The sequence below is a fragment of the Eleginops maclovinus genome, chromosome 12, assembly GCF_036324505.1.
Source record: "Eleginops maclovinus isolate JMC-PN-2008 ecotype Puerto Natales chromosome 12, JC_Emac_rtc_rv5, whole genome shotgun sequence".
NCBI lineage: Eukaryota > Metazoa > Chordata > Actinopteri > Perciformes > Eleginopidae > Eleginops > Eleginops maclovinus.
The window spans coordinates 29,313,902-29,331,014 of record NC_086360.1 but is presented as its reverse complement, the minus strand read 5'-3'; the positions used below and the strand labels follow the sequence as shown (position 1 = coordinate 29,331,014).

General features: G+C 43.5%; 3 protein-coding genes across 4 annotated transcripts; 1 reads left to right on the top strand and 2 right to left on the bottom strand.

The window, feature by feature from the left end:
- Positions 1-670: 670 nt before the first annotated feature.
- barhl1a (BarH-like homeobox 1a) lies at positions 671-3,605 on the bottom strand. Its single transcript, XM_063897503.1, has 3 exons — positions 3,122-3,605; positions 928-1,129; positions 671-836 (listed from the first exon to the last, which is right to left on the bottom strand). The coding sequence occupies exons 1-3, from the start codon at positions 3,360-3,362 to the stop codon at positions 671-673; spliced, it is 609 nt and encodes a 202-aa protein (XP_063753573.1). The 5' UTR covers positions 3,363-3,605.
- Positions 3,606-3,981: 376 nt separating this feature from the next.
- Positions 3,982-7,145, bottom strand: cfap77 (cilia and flagella associated protein 77). 2 transcript variants are annotated; one of them, XM_063897916.1, is made up of 7 exons: positions 7,116-7,145; positions 6,070-6,137; positions 5,770-5,869; positions 4,759-4,993; positions 4,590-4,692; positions 4,206-4,307; positions 3,982-4,125 (listed from the first exon to the last, which is right to left on the bottom strand). In XM_063897916.1, the coding sequence occupies exons 2-7, from the start codon at positions 6,130-6,132 to the stop codon at positions 4,030-4,032; spliced, it is 699 nt and encodes a 232-aa protein (XP_063753986.1). In that variant the 5' UTR covers positions 6,133-6,137; positions 7,116-7,145; the 3' UTR covers positions 3,982-4,029. The 2 variants fall into 2 exon arrangements, with proteins under 2 accessions (XP_063753986.1, XP_063753985.1); XM_063897915.1 differs by having other exon boundaries at positions 3,983-4,125; positions 4,590-4,695.
- Positions 7,146-10,169: 3,024 nt separating this feature from the next.
- qsox2 (quiescin Q6 sulfhydryl oxidase 2) lies at positions 10,170-16,782 on the top strand. The gene is given in 13 exon segments (XM_063896274.1): positions 10,170-10,513; positions 12,134-12,234; positions 12,788-12,836; positions 12,948-13,053; positions 13,140-13,230; positions 13,364-13,509; positions 13,664-13,807; positions 13,920-14,049; positions 14,133-14,255; positions 14,335-14,485; positions 14,609-14,797; positions 15,178-15,432; positions 15,435-16,782. Coding segments are annotated over 13 exon segments (1,929 nt in total). The 5' UTR covers positions 10,170-10,275; the 3' UTR covers positions 15,641-16,782.
- Positions 16,783-17,113: the final 331 nt, after the last annotated feature.

The following is a 17,113-nucleotide window of genomic DNA, read 5'->3' as shown; positions in this document are numbered from 1 at the left end:
AGACTCTGTGCCTCTGAGCTCTGTAAAGAGAAGTAGATCCACCTTCAGTCTGAGTCGCTCAGTATAACCCGCCCACTGCCAATAACCCTCATTAAGCCCCGCCCCAACAATTAAGCCCGCCTCCTGTAATTAAGCCGGTAACGTGGCGGACCATCACATGGTACAAAAACATGACGGTGGTTTTTGGATATTTATTGAACATTTAAAAAGTGAAATAAGTCGGCAGGAGAACTCGTCCCTGTGATCGATCAAACTCAGTTAAATCTCAGAGTCTTCAGGGTTCTCCTGAAACGTCCCGTCCGCTGTCCTCGCTGCAGACCAAATACCTGGTGTCCGGATCAGTCCCGTGACCCCCCACAGAGCAGCAGACCCACAGAAACCCAGATGGTGCGTTCAGGGACCTGAAGCTCCTTCATGAGCTTGAAGTGGGATCGCTCTCTATGAGGAAGATGTGTTTGATTGGTTAACAATTATTCCAACACCACAACACAAATGTCGCAATGCTAAGATAGAAATAGCTCGAGTATCTGCCCCGGGATTTGGACCCGCTCCAGATTTGGATCTGTTTTCCCTCAGAACGAGCCGCACATTCCCACCGGGCCTGATGGGAACCAGTCTCCCTGCAGCGGACCAAAAGTCTTCCTGGTGTTATTAGTTCATAATCAAGAGTCTAGTTCAGTAGGGGCGGGGCTTGGTGGTGGAGGGGGGCGTGGCCTCGGTACAGGTAGAGGTCCAGGGTGGGGGGGGCTGGTGGAAACAGGAAGTGGGGGGGAAGGTACATCCTGCCGGCTCCAGCCAGCAGCTCCAACCCAACGGACTGACGCTTCCACTTAGTCCTGCAGAGGAGACCATGGTTACACAACAACCTCTGTGTGTGTGTGTGTGTGTGTGTGTGTGTGTGTGTGTGTCTGTGTGTGTGTGTGTTACCTGCGATTCTGGTACCAGGTCTTCACCTGTGCGTCACTCAGCTGTAGCGCTGCAGCCAGCGTCATACGGTCCTGAACGCTCAGGTATTTCTGCTTCTGGAAGCTTCTCTCCAGTCGGGACAGCTGCTGGTCGCTGAACGCCGTCCGAGCTTTCCGAGGTTTCTTCAGACGCTCCATCCCAGCGTCCGGGGGCCCGCACTGCACTGGGGGAGGGAGGGAGGGGGGGGGGGGTGTATTTTATTCAGTCTGATTTATATGGTGGCCGGTAAGTGCAAACATGGTACACCGGCAGATAGTAGGAACAGCTGCAGCTTCAGAAACATATACACATATAGAAACACAAACAAAACTCATGCCCCAGGGGACACTAAAGAGAGACGCACACAGCAGGAGACCAGGGGACACTAAAGAGAGACGCACACAGCTGGAGACCAGGGGACACTAAAGAGAGACGCACACAGCTGGAGACCAGGGGACACTAAAGAGAGACGCACACAGCTGGAGACCAGGGGACACTAAAGAGAGACGCACACAGCTGGAGACCAGGGGACACTAAAGAGAGACGCACACAGCCGGAGACCAGGGGACACTAAAGAGAGACGCGCACAGCCGGAGACCAGGGGACACTAAAGAGAGACGCACACAGCCGGAGACCAGGGGACACTAAAGAGAGACGCGCACAGCCGGAGACCAGGGGACACTAAAGAGAGACGCGCACAGCTGGAGACCAGGGGACACTAAAGAGAGACGCGCACAGCTGGAGACCAGGGGACACTAAAGAGAGACGCGCACAGCTGGAGACCAGGGGACACTAAAGAGAGACGCACACAGCCGGAGACCAGGGGACACTAAAGAGAGACGCACACAGCCGGAGACCAGGGGACACTAAAGAGAGACGCACACAGCCGGAGACCTGGGGACACTAAAGAGAGACGCACACAGCTGGAAACCAGGGGACACTAAAGAGAGACGCACACAGCTGGAGACCAGGGGACACTAAAGAGAGACGCACACAGCTGGAGACCAGGGGACACTAAAGAGAGACGCACACAGCTGGAAACCAGGGGACACTATAGAGAGACGCACACAGCCGGAGACCAGGGGACACTAAAGAGGGACGCACACAGCTGGAGACCAGGGGACACTAAAGAGAGACGCACACAGCGGAGACCAGGGGACACTAAAGAGAGACGCACACAGCTGGAGACCAGGGGACACTAAAGAGAGACGCACACAGCTGGGTCCGGAGCGCTGGGTGACGTTCAGGATGATAAAGCTGGACTCTGTCTCAGAGTGAGTCTGTCTCTGAACTGGAAGTGTGTGTCTGAAGGATATCTGAAGGTTAGCTACGTTAGCGAGCTAGCTCACAGCAGCTCTGCAGTGACATCAGAAGGAGTCATGTGATCACTAGAAAACATTTCAGGTGAGTTTCAAACAACAGAGACAGAGACAGTTGGCACCTGTCGGCCTCCGTAGAATTCAGACCCTGACACACATAATGTCATTAATATTCCTCTCAGATCGGAGTGTGTGTTCTGTTGAAGTAAAGCAGATATAAGACACACATCTGATCAGAGATCTGTGATATTTCAGAATAAATGTGTGTATTAATTCTGTCCTGCTTTCAAATTGTTACGTAGACTACGAGAAATAAGACATGAAGTGAATCTGAACGTTGTCTTATTAATGATCAGCTCTTTATTAAATCAAAGGCTACAGAAAAGTTGAACATATATACATTTATGTTTATTCTTCGTAAATAATGTGTAGAATGAAAAACAAGCAGCTGAAACTTGATCATTTATTATTTTATGTAAAGATTTCTACATTTTTAATCATTTGCTTTATTTCCCCTTCCTGATGGATCAGAGTAATGAACACATGAAATCCTATATTCATATTATTTAAAATTCGACTCAAAATCAAAGCTATAAATGGCTCAAAACGAAATCAAATAAATAAAAAAAGCTGTTTTTGTTTTGAATATTTATAATATATTCATTTATAATCCGAGGTTATGATGCAGTCTGCATCCCACTGAACTCATCATAATGAATGCATTCATTCATTATCAAAGCTTCATATTTAAAACTGTAAGAATAATAATGAACTTGTTCAAGATAAACCCACTGGAGTATTTATGAGCAGAACAATGAAATTGGCTCTGATAAAAGCCTTTATTTGTTTTCATTTACCTCTGGATTCGATGTCAGAAGAGGAGCTGCTGAGACTTTTATCCTGAAACTCTCCCGGGTCACAGAGGACCGGTCCCGGGTCAGAGAGGGGCAGACAGTCCGCTAAGATGTCCCGGATCAGGAAGCTGCCGCTGCGGGGCTGCAGAGGACCGGGCCGCGGTGCAGACTGCAGCCGGGGAACAGGCTCTCTGAGCGTGGAATGAGACGCCGAGCAGCCGCTGCAGAAAGCGGGAAGCTCCATCTCCCGGTGAGACTCACCTGAGGACGGACAGGTGCTCCGGGAGACTTCACAGTGGAACAGTCCAGCAGAAATACACTTTAAATACCAGTTTAAGGTCGGCTCCTCTCTCCTCAGATCTTAAAGTGGTATAAATAACAAAGACCAGATTTACTAAATAAAAAAGTCCAACCTGAAGATCAGCTGCTCCAACTCAGAGAGGATGAGTAATTAATCTTCTCCTCCTCTCAGAGTGTGTGTGTGTGTGTGTGTGTGTGTTCATGCATTGTGGGGACCCGCCTCTCTTTTGGGACAATTGTAAATCATTGATGATCTAATGATGAAGACTTACATCTGATCAGAGCAATAATAGAGAATAATGAGGAATAAAATGTTAAGATTTGAGGAAACCTCGATGTCTCAGAAATATTACTCATATTCTCTTTAGACGCCAGTGGGTCAAACCTCTACAGCTCGTGTTAACCACAGACCTTATTCCAGGAGAACCACCAGAACCACACTCAGGAAACCAGTGACCTCCGGAGCAGGGGACAGGGAGCGGTGACTAACATCCTTCAGTTTATCTCCTGTAATAGATTCAGCTAACCACAGCTACAGCGTCCGGGGGAAGAACCACACTCAGATTTAAGCAGCCTTTTTATTTGTGTACGATTGCCCCCCCCCCCTCTGGTCATTGCAGACCCTGAACGCCTCTCTGGGCCCGATGAGCCCTGAGGGCCCGCAGACGAGCGTCAGGGTCCCTGAAGGTGTCGAGAGCCGGAGCCACCTGAGGGGAGAGAGGGAGAGAGAGAGAGGTTACATCAGCGGGGGAGGGGAAATACCTGACCAGAAACAGGAAGTGCTTACCTGTGGGAGGGGACGCAGTGTGTGTGGGGGGGCTAAGACGGGCAGCGCTCTGCTCCTCCTCATCTGACTGGTCCGGGTGTCCTGGATACGCTCTGCTTTGATCTGCACACACACACACACACACACACACACACACACACACACACACACACACACACACACACACACACACACACACACACACACACACACACACACACAATATTATTAACACTCCTTAAACTGTAAGAGGAAGTAGGAGAGAAGGTGAGGAGAGGATACAGGGGAGGAGGTAGGAGAGGAGGTAGAAGAGGAGGTAGGAGAGGAAGTAGAAGAGGAGAGAGGAGGTAAAAGAGGAGGTAGGAGAGGAGGTAGGAGAGGAGAGGAGAGGATGTTGTGCCTCACCCTCTGCTGCTGCTGGTTGTCGGTTTGATCCCTGCTCAGCCGCTGGTCCACCCAGCGGCGAGCATACTGGTGAGAGAGGAGGTCAGCGATGGGAGACTCCGCCCTGCTGGACACTCAATGTTAGTGACTGTTACCATAGTAACCGTTAACGAGCTCTGAGGCTCCTCACCTGGTCGGGACTCCAAAGGTGATGTCGGGCACCACCGGGCGCCGTGAAGCCCCGCCCCTCTGTGGTCTGGGGGGGTGGCTCTTGGCTCCGCCCCTCTGAGCGCGGTATTGGCTCAGCTCTTTGGACGTCACGATGCCTGAGCGCACGGCGTCTTGGTTCAGAGACAAAAAGTCCGGAGCGCTCGGCTGCGCGGGGGCGGAGTCTGCTCGCCTCTGCACGCTCCAGCTGGAGAGGACTGAGAGAGACAACAATCAGGAACTACAACTCCCAGCAGGCCTCGCTGCACAGAACTTCGCTCAGGAACTACAACTCCCAGCAGGCCTCGCTGCACAGAACAGCGCTCAGGAACTACAACTCCCAGCAGGCCTCGCTGCCCAGAACAGCGCTCAGGAACTACAATCACAACATTGAAACCAGATAAAGAAACTATGGAATCTTGTCCGTGGTTTCAGCACACAGGACCTGAGAGCTGCTCCTCCAGAAGATCACAGAATATATTCAGATAAAATATATCTAATAAAAGTCTGACACTTCCTTGCAAAGAAAGGGGTGTGTGTGTGTGTGTGTGTGTGTGTGTGTGTGTGTGTGTGTGTGTGTTTGAGTGACAGCAGGCATTGTTGCCTGAAGGCATGTTTCCTTTATGCAAACACAGTGTGACAGCAGACCGATGCTAAACCACACACACACACACACACACACACACACACACACACACACACACACACACACACACACACACACATACACACACACACACACACACACACCAAGGCTCTTTTATTCAGTGTGTATCAGTTAGAATGGGTCTATTTAGCTAATAACATGCTAATGCCATCAGTTTGCATGCTAGCAACCATCCTCACAGGTCCAATATCAGGGCTCAGTGCTAATGCTACATGCTAATGCTACATGCTAATGCGACATGCTAATGCGACATGCTAATGCGACATGCTAATGCGACATGCTAATGCGACATGCTAATGCTACATGCTAATGCTACATGGTGCTTACTTTCGGCCACGCCCTCTTCCCTCAAGCTGCTTCTCATCCCAAAAGTGAAATCTGGACCCGGAACTGAGAACCCTCTGGAGAGGGACCGACCCAGAGAGGCCTGGAGGAGGGCAACATCTTCATCATCATCATCATCATCATCATCATCATCATCATCATCCTCATCCTCATCATCATCATCATCATCACATCATCATCATCATCATCATCCTCATCATCATCATAACCCTCCAGTTCCTTCACAATAAGAGCCCTCGAGTTCCTTCACAATAAGAGCCCAGCTGGTACACTGCGTCTGACCTTGATGTGCAGCGGGTTGGTCAGCATGGAGTCTCTCACCACGCCCAGCCTGGGGGAGGACATGTTACCTGTGGGGGAGGAAGAGGAAGAGAAATGTATTAATTCTATCTGATGTTTTTATTATATTTCTCTGTCAATAAAATAAAGTGTAATATTAAAATCATCTTTAATTACCCAAGAGATGTTATAAATGTAAACCTTTAAACACAGTTATTATTAGTTTATTTTGAAATATTTAAAGCCCCCCCTGCTGCTCTGCCCACACCTCCCCCTGTCTCCAGTCTACTCCTGAGGCCTGTACTGGAACCAGATCTGGGGTTCGCCTGGTAACTTCAGGGTTAGTTCACTTTAGTCCAAGTTATCTCACTGACTCTAAAACGGTTTGATGTTCATCCAAGTATTTCCAAGGCACAGCTTTACCTCTAATATAGCTGTAAGAAATCATTCCATTGTACTATAGGTCAGTAAGAGTGAACCGTGTAAAAGGGGAGTGATAGTGAAATATGCTAACTAGGTAGAGAGAGGACAGAGGAGTTATAAATAAACAAGTTTAAACTGTTTCTTATTCTAAGGAGTTAAAAAATCACACTTCTGTTTCATATGGGTGTTGAGACAGGTATCCCCTGTTCACTTCGCCCCCACAGTGCAGCAGATTGGTGCATTTAACTTCAACAGCATGTCCCCGGACCCCCGTGGAGGATGTCTGGTCCTCACCCAAATAAAACAGGTCACATGGACAGGATATTACATACGTCTGCACACACATTATTCACACTACCATTTGGTTTTTCATTTTGTAACACCATACTCCCTAAATGTTTGCACAAATGCAGGAAATGGGATTCAAATCGATGACGTGTTTCCGTTTGTGTCCCCCACTTCTCAAACCAAAGTTACACCCTTCGTTTATCTCTAAACATTATATATCCAATAAAGTCCCCTGACTGATAATAAACCTCACTTGAAGTTAATTTATGGACAATAACTTTGAGTTGAAGTCAATTTAAAGGTAGTCAACACGATCTGAAGTGAATTTAAAGACTCACCCGTTTGTTTCTGTCTCAGTGTCGCGATGTTGCTATGGAGACAGGACGCTAAGGTGACGTAACGTGCGTCATGTGACGGTACAACCGGAAGTTCCAGTTTATTGTATATATTTTGTTCATTTATTTACATTAAAGAAAAGAACGATAAATAGTACATCCAATAAGAGCATTAAAGAGGCACCAAGGAGCTTCCTTATAATACACATTTAGAAATATCTCGAGGAATATTCTTAGTCATTTTCCAGGACTGTATTTTTAGAGACAGATTTCTTTAATTTAACAAGGAAATAAGTTCCTGCTACCTCTCCGTTAACAGCAGGGTTTATGATGTTTACCCAAAATAATAATAAAATAATAATAATAATAAAATTATAATAATAATAATATAATAATAATAATAAAATTATAATAATAATAATAAAATAATAATAATAATAATAATAAAATAATAATAATAAAATAATAATAATAATAATAATAAAATAATAATAATAATAAAATTATAATATAAAATAATAATAATAAAATAATAATAAAATAATAATAATAAAATAATAATAATAATAATAAAATAATAATAATAATAAAATAATAATAATAATAAAATAATAATAAAATTATAATAATAAAATAATAATAATATAATAATAATAATACAATTATAATAATAAAATAATAATAATAATAATAATAAAATAATAATAAAAGAATAATAAAATAATAATAATAATAAAATAATAATAACAAAATTATAATAATAAAATAATAATAATAATAAAATAATAATAATAAAATAATAATAATAAAATAATAACAATAAAATAATAACAATAAAATAACAATAAAATCATAATAATAAAATAATAATAAAATAATAATAATAAAATAATAATAATAATAATAATAATAATAATGAAATAATAATATAATAATAAAATAATAATAATAAAATAATAATAATAATAATAATAATAATAATAATAATAATAATAAAATATCAGGATATCTTATCATTTTCCAAGTATTTAGGACAATTCTTTAATTTAACAAGGAAAATAAGTTCTTACCTCTCCTTAACAGCAGGGTTTATATGTTACCCAAAATAATATAATAAAATATAATAATAATAATAATAAATAATAATAATATAAAATAATAATAATAAAATAATAATAATAATAATAATAATAATAATAATAATAATAATAATAATAAAATAATAATAAAATAATAATAATAATAAAATAATAATATAAAATAATAATAATAATAATAATAATAAATAAATAAAATAATAATAATAATAATAATATAAATAAAATAATAATAATAAATAATAATAATAATAAATAAAATAAAATAATAATAAATAATAAATAATATAATAATATTAATATAATAATAATAATAATAATAATAATAATAATAATAATAATAATAATAATAAAATAATAACAATAAAATAACAATAAAATCATAATAATAAAATAATAATAATAAAATAATAATAATAATAATAAAATAATAATAATAATAAAATAATAATAATAATAATAATGAAATAATAATAATAAAATAACAATAATAATAAAATAATAATAATAAAATAATAATAATAATAATGAAATAATAATAATAATAATAAAATAATAATAATAAATAATAATAATGAAACAATAATAATAATAATAAAATAATAATAATAAAATAATAATAATAATAATAAAATAATAATAATAATAATAAAATAATAATAATAAAATAATAATAATAATAAAATAATAATATTATTAATAATAATAATAATAATAATAATAATAAAATAATAATAAAATAATAATAATAATAATAATAATAATAATAATAATAAAATAATAATAATAATGATATTAATAAGATGTTTACAGGGGAACAGAGGAGACCCTGATGCGGCCTGCTACAAACAATAATATATTATTGGGACATTTTACGGCGCCTTTTTTCCTTGTTTCAATATGTTTTGTTTCATATATTATATTTAAATGATTATTTTAAACGTTGCTGGAAAATATGGGTCAAATCATCATTAAGGAAAATATCTCAAAACAAAACTTAAAAAGGAAAATGAAGAATAATATTAAACAAATCAAATGTTTATTTTGATATATTTTTTATTTATTGTGCTTTATATTTGAAACACTTAATTTCATATTATTTAATATTTGCTTTTACTCCTCAAACTATGGAGGATTTCCTCGGTATTGTTTTATTGACAAATAAAAATAGAAAAGACTAAAATAAAAACATTTAAAAAAGACTATTTAAAATAAAAAACGAGGATGAAAATCTGCAATAATAATTATATTGATATATTATTAGTATAACATATCTTATAAATATTATCACATTATATTTAATGTTATTACTGTTATTGTGCTCTGTCAAAATGTATAATAATATTACATTTACTAATATTAACGTATTAATATTTCGACTTTGAAAGGTAATGCTCTTTTTAATCAGTGTAATATTTTTCATTTCATTCTTTTTTATCTTTTTCAATGACGTTTTCTAACCTCGAGGCAGCCCGGAAGTGTCGTCAGTCTCAGCTTGACAAAGATCGTCAATTAAATGACTCTGACAGATGGTTCACTGCGTTAGTGTAGATCTCAGACTCCATCCAGGAGTGCTAATTAAATATGTGTTTGTACAAATAAAAATCAAAGAAAACAAAACAAGTCAAACAGAAAATACAAACTCAAACATTATCCGATGTTAATATGTTATTAGCAGTATGGTGTGGTGGTGTATTAAAGTGATTCAAACTCGTTTTAATTGTACATTAGTCTAATCTAGTTGTAGAAAATATAAAATGATTTATTTTGATTTATGTGATCGCTAAATTCGTGTTTTATGATTTCTTTCTTTCTTTCTTATTTTGTTGTTGATCAAGCCAGATCACAAGAACACATCAGAGGGGAGATCAGACCAGTTACACATTTCAGTTGGTGGCTTTTGCTCTTCCAGGAATCACTCAGAGTGAGCGGTCTTCTTTCTTTATACTGTGAAGCTCTCTGTAAGAGGCAGCTGCTCTCATGTCTGCCCGGATAAAGCTGCCTGTTTTGGGCATAAACTCCTCTCTCTGACCGGCTCTCACTGTGTCCCCGGTGGTTCTGAAGGAATGCTCTGGTTCTGGTTCTTCCCGGTGGTGCTGTGGCTCGTCGCCCCTCACGGCTGTGTGAGCACTTCGGCCCGGCTGTACACGGAGGAGGACCCGCTGGTTATCCTGAGCAGCAGCAACCTGAAGCCGGCCGTCACCAACTCCTCCTCGGCCTGGTTCCTCCAGTTCTACTCCTCCTGGTGCGGACACTGCATCCAGTACTCTGAGACATGGAAGGCTCTGGCCCGGGACGTGCAAGGTAGAGAAACACAATGCACACACAGAAGGGGGGGGGGGGGGGTGACATGTTATTCCATTCAGAATAACATGTCACCTGTATGGGTCGGACTGGGTCTGTGTTACAGAACCACTGTGTGAGTTGTCTGATGTAAACACAGCTCCTCTTCAGTCCGGCTTCAATATATAATCCCAACATCAGTAAATAATATCAGTAAATCGTGGCTTTGCAAACGCGTGAAGCGGAACTAAAGAGGGTTTAGTGGTAATGAAAGGTCGTGTTGGGCAACTTTAAAGTGGAAGTTTATTAAAGGAGGTTTTGATTGGAAGTCCCTAAAAGGATAATTCAAAATAGCTTGAAGTAGACTCAGTTTATATCCGAGTCAAACAGCTGGAGGAAAACAGGTGTCGGTGTAAACATCAGCAGCAGACTCCCTTCAGAACAACGCTCATCATTTCATTCGAGTTTTACTTGGTATGTGAACTTTAAGTTAAATAAAGGACGCGTACAGACAATATGAGTCCTCCAACACTGCTGATTACATATAAAAGAGGAAGAAGATAATAAACATAAGAGAACATCTGAAAATATGAATAAATTAAAGTTAAACAACATTTATTCTGTAATCAGAAACACAATCCGTTTCTAAAGAAAGATCTAACTCATAATTAAAAGATGAGTCTGAAATGAACAACAGCAGTTCTTTATACTTCATTTATAAAATACCAACGGGACCGAGCAACCTGTGGGAAGCAGAGTCTAGTCTCCATCTGCCTCCAGCATCTGCCACACACACACACACACACACACACACACACACACACACACACACACACACACACCCACCCACCCACCCCCACCCTCTCTTTATGTGGACCTGCTGTCTGAGGCAAAGGTTGTTGAGAGACAAAAGACTCTGTCGCCCCCCTGACCCCAGAGACGGACAGCTGGGACAGACAGACAGACAGACAGACAGACAGACAGACAGACAGACAGACAGACAGACAGACAGACAGACAGACAGACAGACAGACAGACAGACAGACAGACAGACAGACAGACAGACAGACAGACACGGATGTGTGGAGCAATGTAAGAAAAATCTATACACTCAAATCGAAATACTGTTCAAGTGATTAATGAGGACGTTATTAACACCAAGGATACCAAAACACCCTCTGCGTGAAACCAGAGCCCAGTCTGCTCTGATTGGGTAGCTGGCCGGCTCTGTTGTGATTGGTCGGCTTGCTCAGAGACGTCCCGCCCTTAACCTGTCACGTACAATGTGTTGGAGCGCTAGCCAATAGGAGCGCCAATGTTCCATAGTGATGTCACTGTAATCAGGAAGTAATCAAAGGAGAGAAATCCTGAAAGCTGAAACATGAAATGGAAGAAGCTGAGTGGGAATCCAGCTGACAAACATTTGGCTCTTTCTGAGACGGACGTTTGGAGGTTCCTGTTCACCTGAAGCTGTGAACATGTCCCACTGATCATATAAACCTCTATGGTGAAACCCTACTGCTTTTCAAAAACTAAGTTTATCTCTTCCCGTCTGCCGCTCATCTATTTCACCTGTCTGTCTCTCACCTGTCTGTCTCTCACCTGTCTGTCTCTCACCTGTCTCCTCTCACCTGTCTCCAGACTGGCAGCAGGCGGTCAGAGTGGGGGTGTTGGACTGCGCTCAGGAGGAAAACTTTGACGTCTGTAAAGAATTCAACATCAAGTTCTACCCGACGTTCAAAGTACGGACGACACCGAGTTCACTGTGTACAAGTACTTTATACTGTGTACAAGTACTTTATACTGTGTACAAGTACTTTATACTGTGTACAAGTACTTTATACTTTGTAGTAGTACTGTGTAGTAGTACTGTGTAGTAGTACTGTGTAGTAGTACTGTATACTGTGTAGTAGTACTGTGAAGTAGTACTGTATACTGTGTAGTAGTACTGTATACTGTGTAGTAGTACTGTGTAGTAGTACTGTGTACTGTGTAGTAGTACTGTATACTGTGTAGTAGTACTGTGTAGTAGTACTGTGTAGTAGTACTGTATACTGTGTAGTAGTACTGTATACTGTGTAGTAGTACTGTGTAGTAGTACTGTATACTGTGTAGTAGTACTGTGTAGTAGTATTGTGTACTGTGTAGTAGTACTGTGTAGTAGTACTGTATACTGTGTAGTAGTACTGTGTAGTAGTACTGTATACTGTGTAGTAGTACTGTGTAGTAGTACTGTGTAGTAGTATTGTGTACTGTGTAGTCCCCTCACTAACGTGTACCTGGACCCTGTTTCAGTATTTCCGGGCTCACAGTCCAGAGACGGAGAGGGGGACGCCGTACAGAGGTGAGACTCTCAACACACTGTCTCACCTTCAGCCTGCAGAGACAGACAGACAGGTTGACGGCCACTGAACTCAGAGTGTTAAAATGTGTCTCTCTACCTGTCTGTGTGCAGGTGCAGACAGAGAGATCCAGTCGGTGCGACAGGTGATGGTGAACATCCTGCAGAACCACACTCAGCAGGACTGGCCTGAGCGCTGCCCTCCTCTGAGGCCGTACAGGTACCAGGACCAGGACCAGAACCAGGCTATCACTCCAGGTTCTAAGCAGCTGTTTAAAATTGATATGCTGGTTTCTCTGTCTGTAGTTCTGCTGAGCTGCTCCCTCTGCTGGGTCAGAGGTCAGACCAATACACGGCCATCATCGTGGAGGAACCGGACTCATATGTGGGGCGAGAGGTCAGAGACTAAACTAAATAATGAGGATACAGATCAACTGAAACCAGAGACTAACTGCCTGCCTGCCTGTCTCTCTGTCTGCCTGTCTGTCTCTCTGCCTGTCTGTCTCTCTGCCTGTCTGTCTGTCTCTAAGGTGGTCCTGGACCTGCTTCAGTTCTCAGGTGTTGAGGTGAGGCGGGCTCTGTCGTTAGACCTCCCCCTGCTGGACGCTCTGAAGATTACAACCTTCCCCTCCGTCTACCTACTGCACCCGAACGGATCACACTCACACCTGCACGTGTGAGTGCACACCACACACACACACACACACACACACACACACACACACACACACACTGTTTTTGAACAAGTAACAACAGGTCTCCTCCCCCTCATCCTCCCCCTCATCCTCCCCCTCATCCTCCCCTCCTCCCCTCCTCCTCCCCCTCCTCAGTCAGAAGCAGCTGCGGTTCTTCTTCTCCTCTGTGTTGAGGACGTTAGCAGGGGTGCAGCGCCGGGTGAGGCCCAGCAGCAGTACTGCAGTAGGCCAGGGGGGGGCGCTGCAGGACCAACAGAGCGCGTGGAGAGACTTCAGCAGGTCACACACACACACACACACACACACACACACACACACACACTAGGCTCTTTGGGTTGAACCGGTTTACAAAGACAGAGATTTATGTGTGTGTGTGTGTGTGTGTGTGTAGTTCTGAGGTGTATGCTGCTGATCTGGAGTCTGCGCTGCACTACCTGCTGAGAGTGGAGCTGGCGACCCACAGCACCCTGCAGGGGGAGGAGCTGCAGGTCTTTAAGGACTTTGTGACCCTGGTCTCAAAGGTACCAGCGGGGGGTGGAGGAATCCTCTTTTATCATCAGGAGTCCAGCACCTCCTCACCTGTCTGTCTCTCTCACCTGTGCAGCTGTATCCGGGCGGGGGCTCTGTGGTCAAGCTGATGGAGACTCTCTCTGATTGGCTGCTCAGTCTACCGCTTCCTCGAATCCCCTATCAGGCAGTCCTGGACCTGGTGGACAACAAGATGAGGGTATGACACACACACACACACACACACACACACACACACACACACACAGGAAGCAGCTAACTTGCCGTGTCCTGTCCAGATCTCAGGTGTGTTTTTGGGGGCGGAGCTTCGCTGGGTTGGTTGCCAGGGCAGCAGGGCGGGGCTTCGGGGTTATCCATGCTCCCTCTGGACCCTGTTCCACGTCCTGACTGTGCAGCACGACGCCACGCCCACTGCACTGGACAACACAGGTACACACACACACACACACACACACACACACACACCTACCTCTCTATGTTTACCTTGCTGGTGTTTGATCCCTCTCTGAGAAGAGGTCTGGTCGTGATGGTTCTGCCCCTTTCTGCATTCAGGTCTGGAGGGGGGAGCGGCCCCCGTGCTGCAGGTGATGCGGCGCTACGTCCGGACGTTCTTCGGCTGCGAGGAGTGCGGTCGGCACTTTGAGCGGGCGGCGGCAGCGAGCCTGGAGGGGGTGCAGAACCGGGAGCAGCAAGTCCTCTGGCTCTGGAACCAGCACAACACAGTTAACGACAGGCTGGCCGGTACCTACACACACACACACATACACACACACACACACACACACACACACACAACTTGTTTTTTAGTCTTACTTTTCGTAGTATTATTTTCTTCTCATAGTTTTCAGATTTCCCCCCCAAAAAAATAATATTTTTATCAGATGAATCCCAACTTTTCTCCTCAAAATTCAGATTGTTCTTCAGTTATTTTTGCTAAGTGTTTCAACATTACTGTAGGATATTATTTCTCTCTCTGCTGAGCTCCATGGGAACTGGTATACCTGCCCCAGTGCATTTTGGGAGCTGTAGTTTAATGGTAGAGCAGGAAAAAGACATGTGAATAAAGTTCAATCTAATCTGTAAATAATAACCCCTATATCTCCCTCTTCCCCCCACCCCAGGCTCGCTGAGTGACGACCCCCTCTTCCCTAAAGCCCCCTGGCCGAGCCCCTCCCTCTGCGCCTCCTGCCACGATGAGAAAAATGGCGTCCACGAGTGGAACCAGGACAACGTCCTCCTCTTCCTCAGAAAACACTACGGAGCCTCCAACATCTCCCCCAGATACTCCCTCAGCCCCCAACGACTCCCTGCTCCCCCCTCCCCGCAGACCGGACAACCTCAGGAGGAGCACCGAGGAGGGGGGGCGGAGGAGAAGGAGAAGAGAAGGAGGGCGAGGAGGAGGCGGAGATTAAGGACCACAGGGCTCAGAGGGGGGAGGGTGGTGGGGGCTGGATCCTGGGCTTCAACAGCGTGGACATGAGTCTGTGCGTTCTGCTTTACGTCTGCTCCTGCCTCTTCCTCATGCTGCTCTTCTTCTTCTTCAGAGTGCGCTCCCGCCGCTGGAAACGACACCTGCTCGTGTGAGGGTGGGGGGGAGGAGGAGGAGGAGGCGTTCAGGTGTGTTCACACCTGGAGAAGACTATTCTCTCATGAGTTTGACCCAGAGTCAGATCACTGGTGTTTACTCCTGTCACTCAAACGCTGCAGAGGAGGCGGGACTTATCTCTGTAGATACAAACAACAACATTACCCCGTGATGTCACACACACTGACCCCCCCCCCGGTCAGAAACAGTGATGAGGGCACTGTCTGTCCTCAGAGCGGCCGGGACACTCTGAACACATCCAGACTCTTCATCTTCAAATACCACTTGCTATCCCTCAGATTCAGACTCCTCTTCCTCCTTCAGATCGGTCTCAACATCTTCACTCAAAATATTCAGACTTCCCTCAAAGTGTGTGTGTGTGTGTGTGTGTGTGTGTCCTCCTGAATAAAGCACAAACTCATCGTTAATTAAACCCAGTGAGAAATATTACATTAAATTGAAACGAGGTGTAATTGTTTTCTTTCCCTTTTTTAAATACTGTAAAATATTAAAGGGAAAAACGATATTTAAAAAAAGGAATTCAAACAAGATAAAATGTGAAATCCTCGGACGCTGAAAGAGAAAATCTGAATCAAAGGTAGAGATGTTTTTCTAAATGTAGTTTGTAGTACAGGTCATTTTAATGAGGTTTTCCTTTGGACGGCGGTGGTGGGAACTGGAGGGTCACCGGTTCAAGTCCCTGAAAGACCAAGTGTTGCTGAGGTGTCCCTGAGCAAGGCACCGGTCCCTACCCTGTTCCCTGTTACATTACAAGGCAGTTCTTTACCCTTTCACTGACACACCCTCCGTACTGAGGACAGGCCCCTCAGGAGCAGCTGGGGGAAGGTTCTGACCCAGGGACACAACGAAATGCTGACTGCACTGGGATTGAACCAGTGCTCCCTGATCAGCCCACTACCCCACTGAGCCACAGCCTCCTGTGGCTGGATGTTGGTACAGCGCAGTGAAGCGTTCTGATTGTGGTTTCCCTTTGCTCGTTGTTGACGTCCACATTAGATATTTGATGTGAAGTGATCCGCCGTGTTCCCTCTGACGCCTGAACGCACCGTCCTCTGGTTTCTTGTACGGTTGTTCTGATTGGTAGTTTTAAAGAGATGTAAATAAATCATTTTGAGCTAAATGACTGTTTTCTTGCCGATCCGGGATCCGGGGTTCAGGGTCCTGGGTTCAGGGTCATGGGTTCAGGGTCCGGGGTGAAGGGGTGAAGGGGTGAAGGGGTGACCTTGGTTGGTGATTGACTTATGGTTGCGCAAGCTTTAAAACATTGTGACATCACAATGTGACCAGGGGGGGCGCTGTAGACTGCAGACACCAGGCTGAGGGGGGGACACCAGAGACAGAGTACTCAGTAGAAGTACTCAGATCTGGTACTTGAGTAAAGTAGAAATACTCAGGTCTTGTACTTGAGTAAAGTAGAAGTACTCAGGTCTTGTTCTTGAGTAAAGTAGAAG

Bases quoted from the DNA above. Each gene is read 5' to 3' on its own strand.
- barhl1a (XM_063897503.1), bottom strand. From the start codon at position 3,362: ATGGAGCTTCCCGCTTTCTGCAGCGGCTGCTCGGCGTCTCATTCCACG. The intron at 1,130-3,121 runs GTAAATGAAAAC...TCCCTCCCCCAG, and splicing joins TTCTGACATCGAATCCAGAG to TGCAGTGCGGGCCCCCGGAC. The intron at 837-927 runs GTAACACACACA...TCTCCTCTGCAG, and splicing joins ACCTGGTACCAGAATCGCAG to GACTAAGTGGAAGCGTCAGT.
- cfap77 (XM_063897915.1), bottom strand. From the start codon at position 6,132: ATGTCCTCCCCCAGGCTGGGCGTGGTGAGAGACTCCATGCTGACCAAC. The intron at 4,696-4,758 runs GTGAGGAGCCTC...TTGAGTGTCCAG, and splicing joins ACCTTTGGAGTCCCGACCAG to CAGGGCGGAGTCTCCCATCG. The intron at 4,308-4,589 runs GTGAGGCACAAC...GTGTGTGTGCAG, and splicing joins ACAACCAGCAGCAGCAGAGG to ATCAAAGCAGAGCGTATCCA.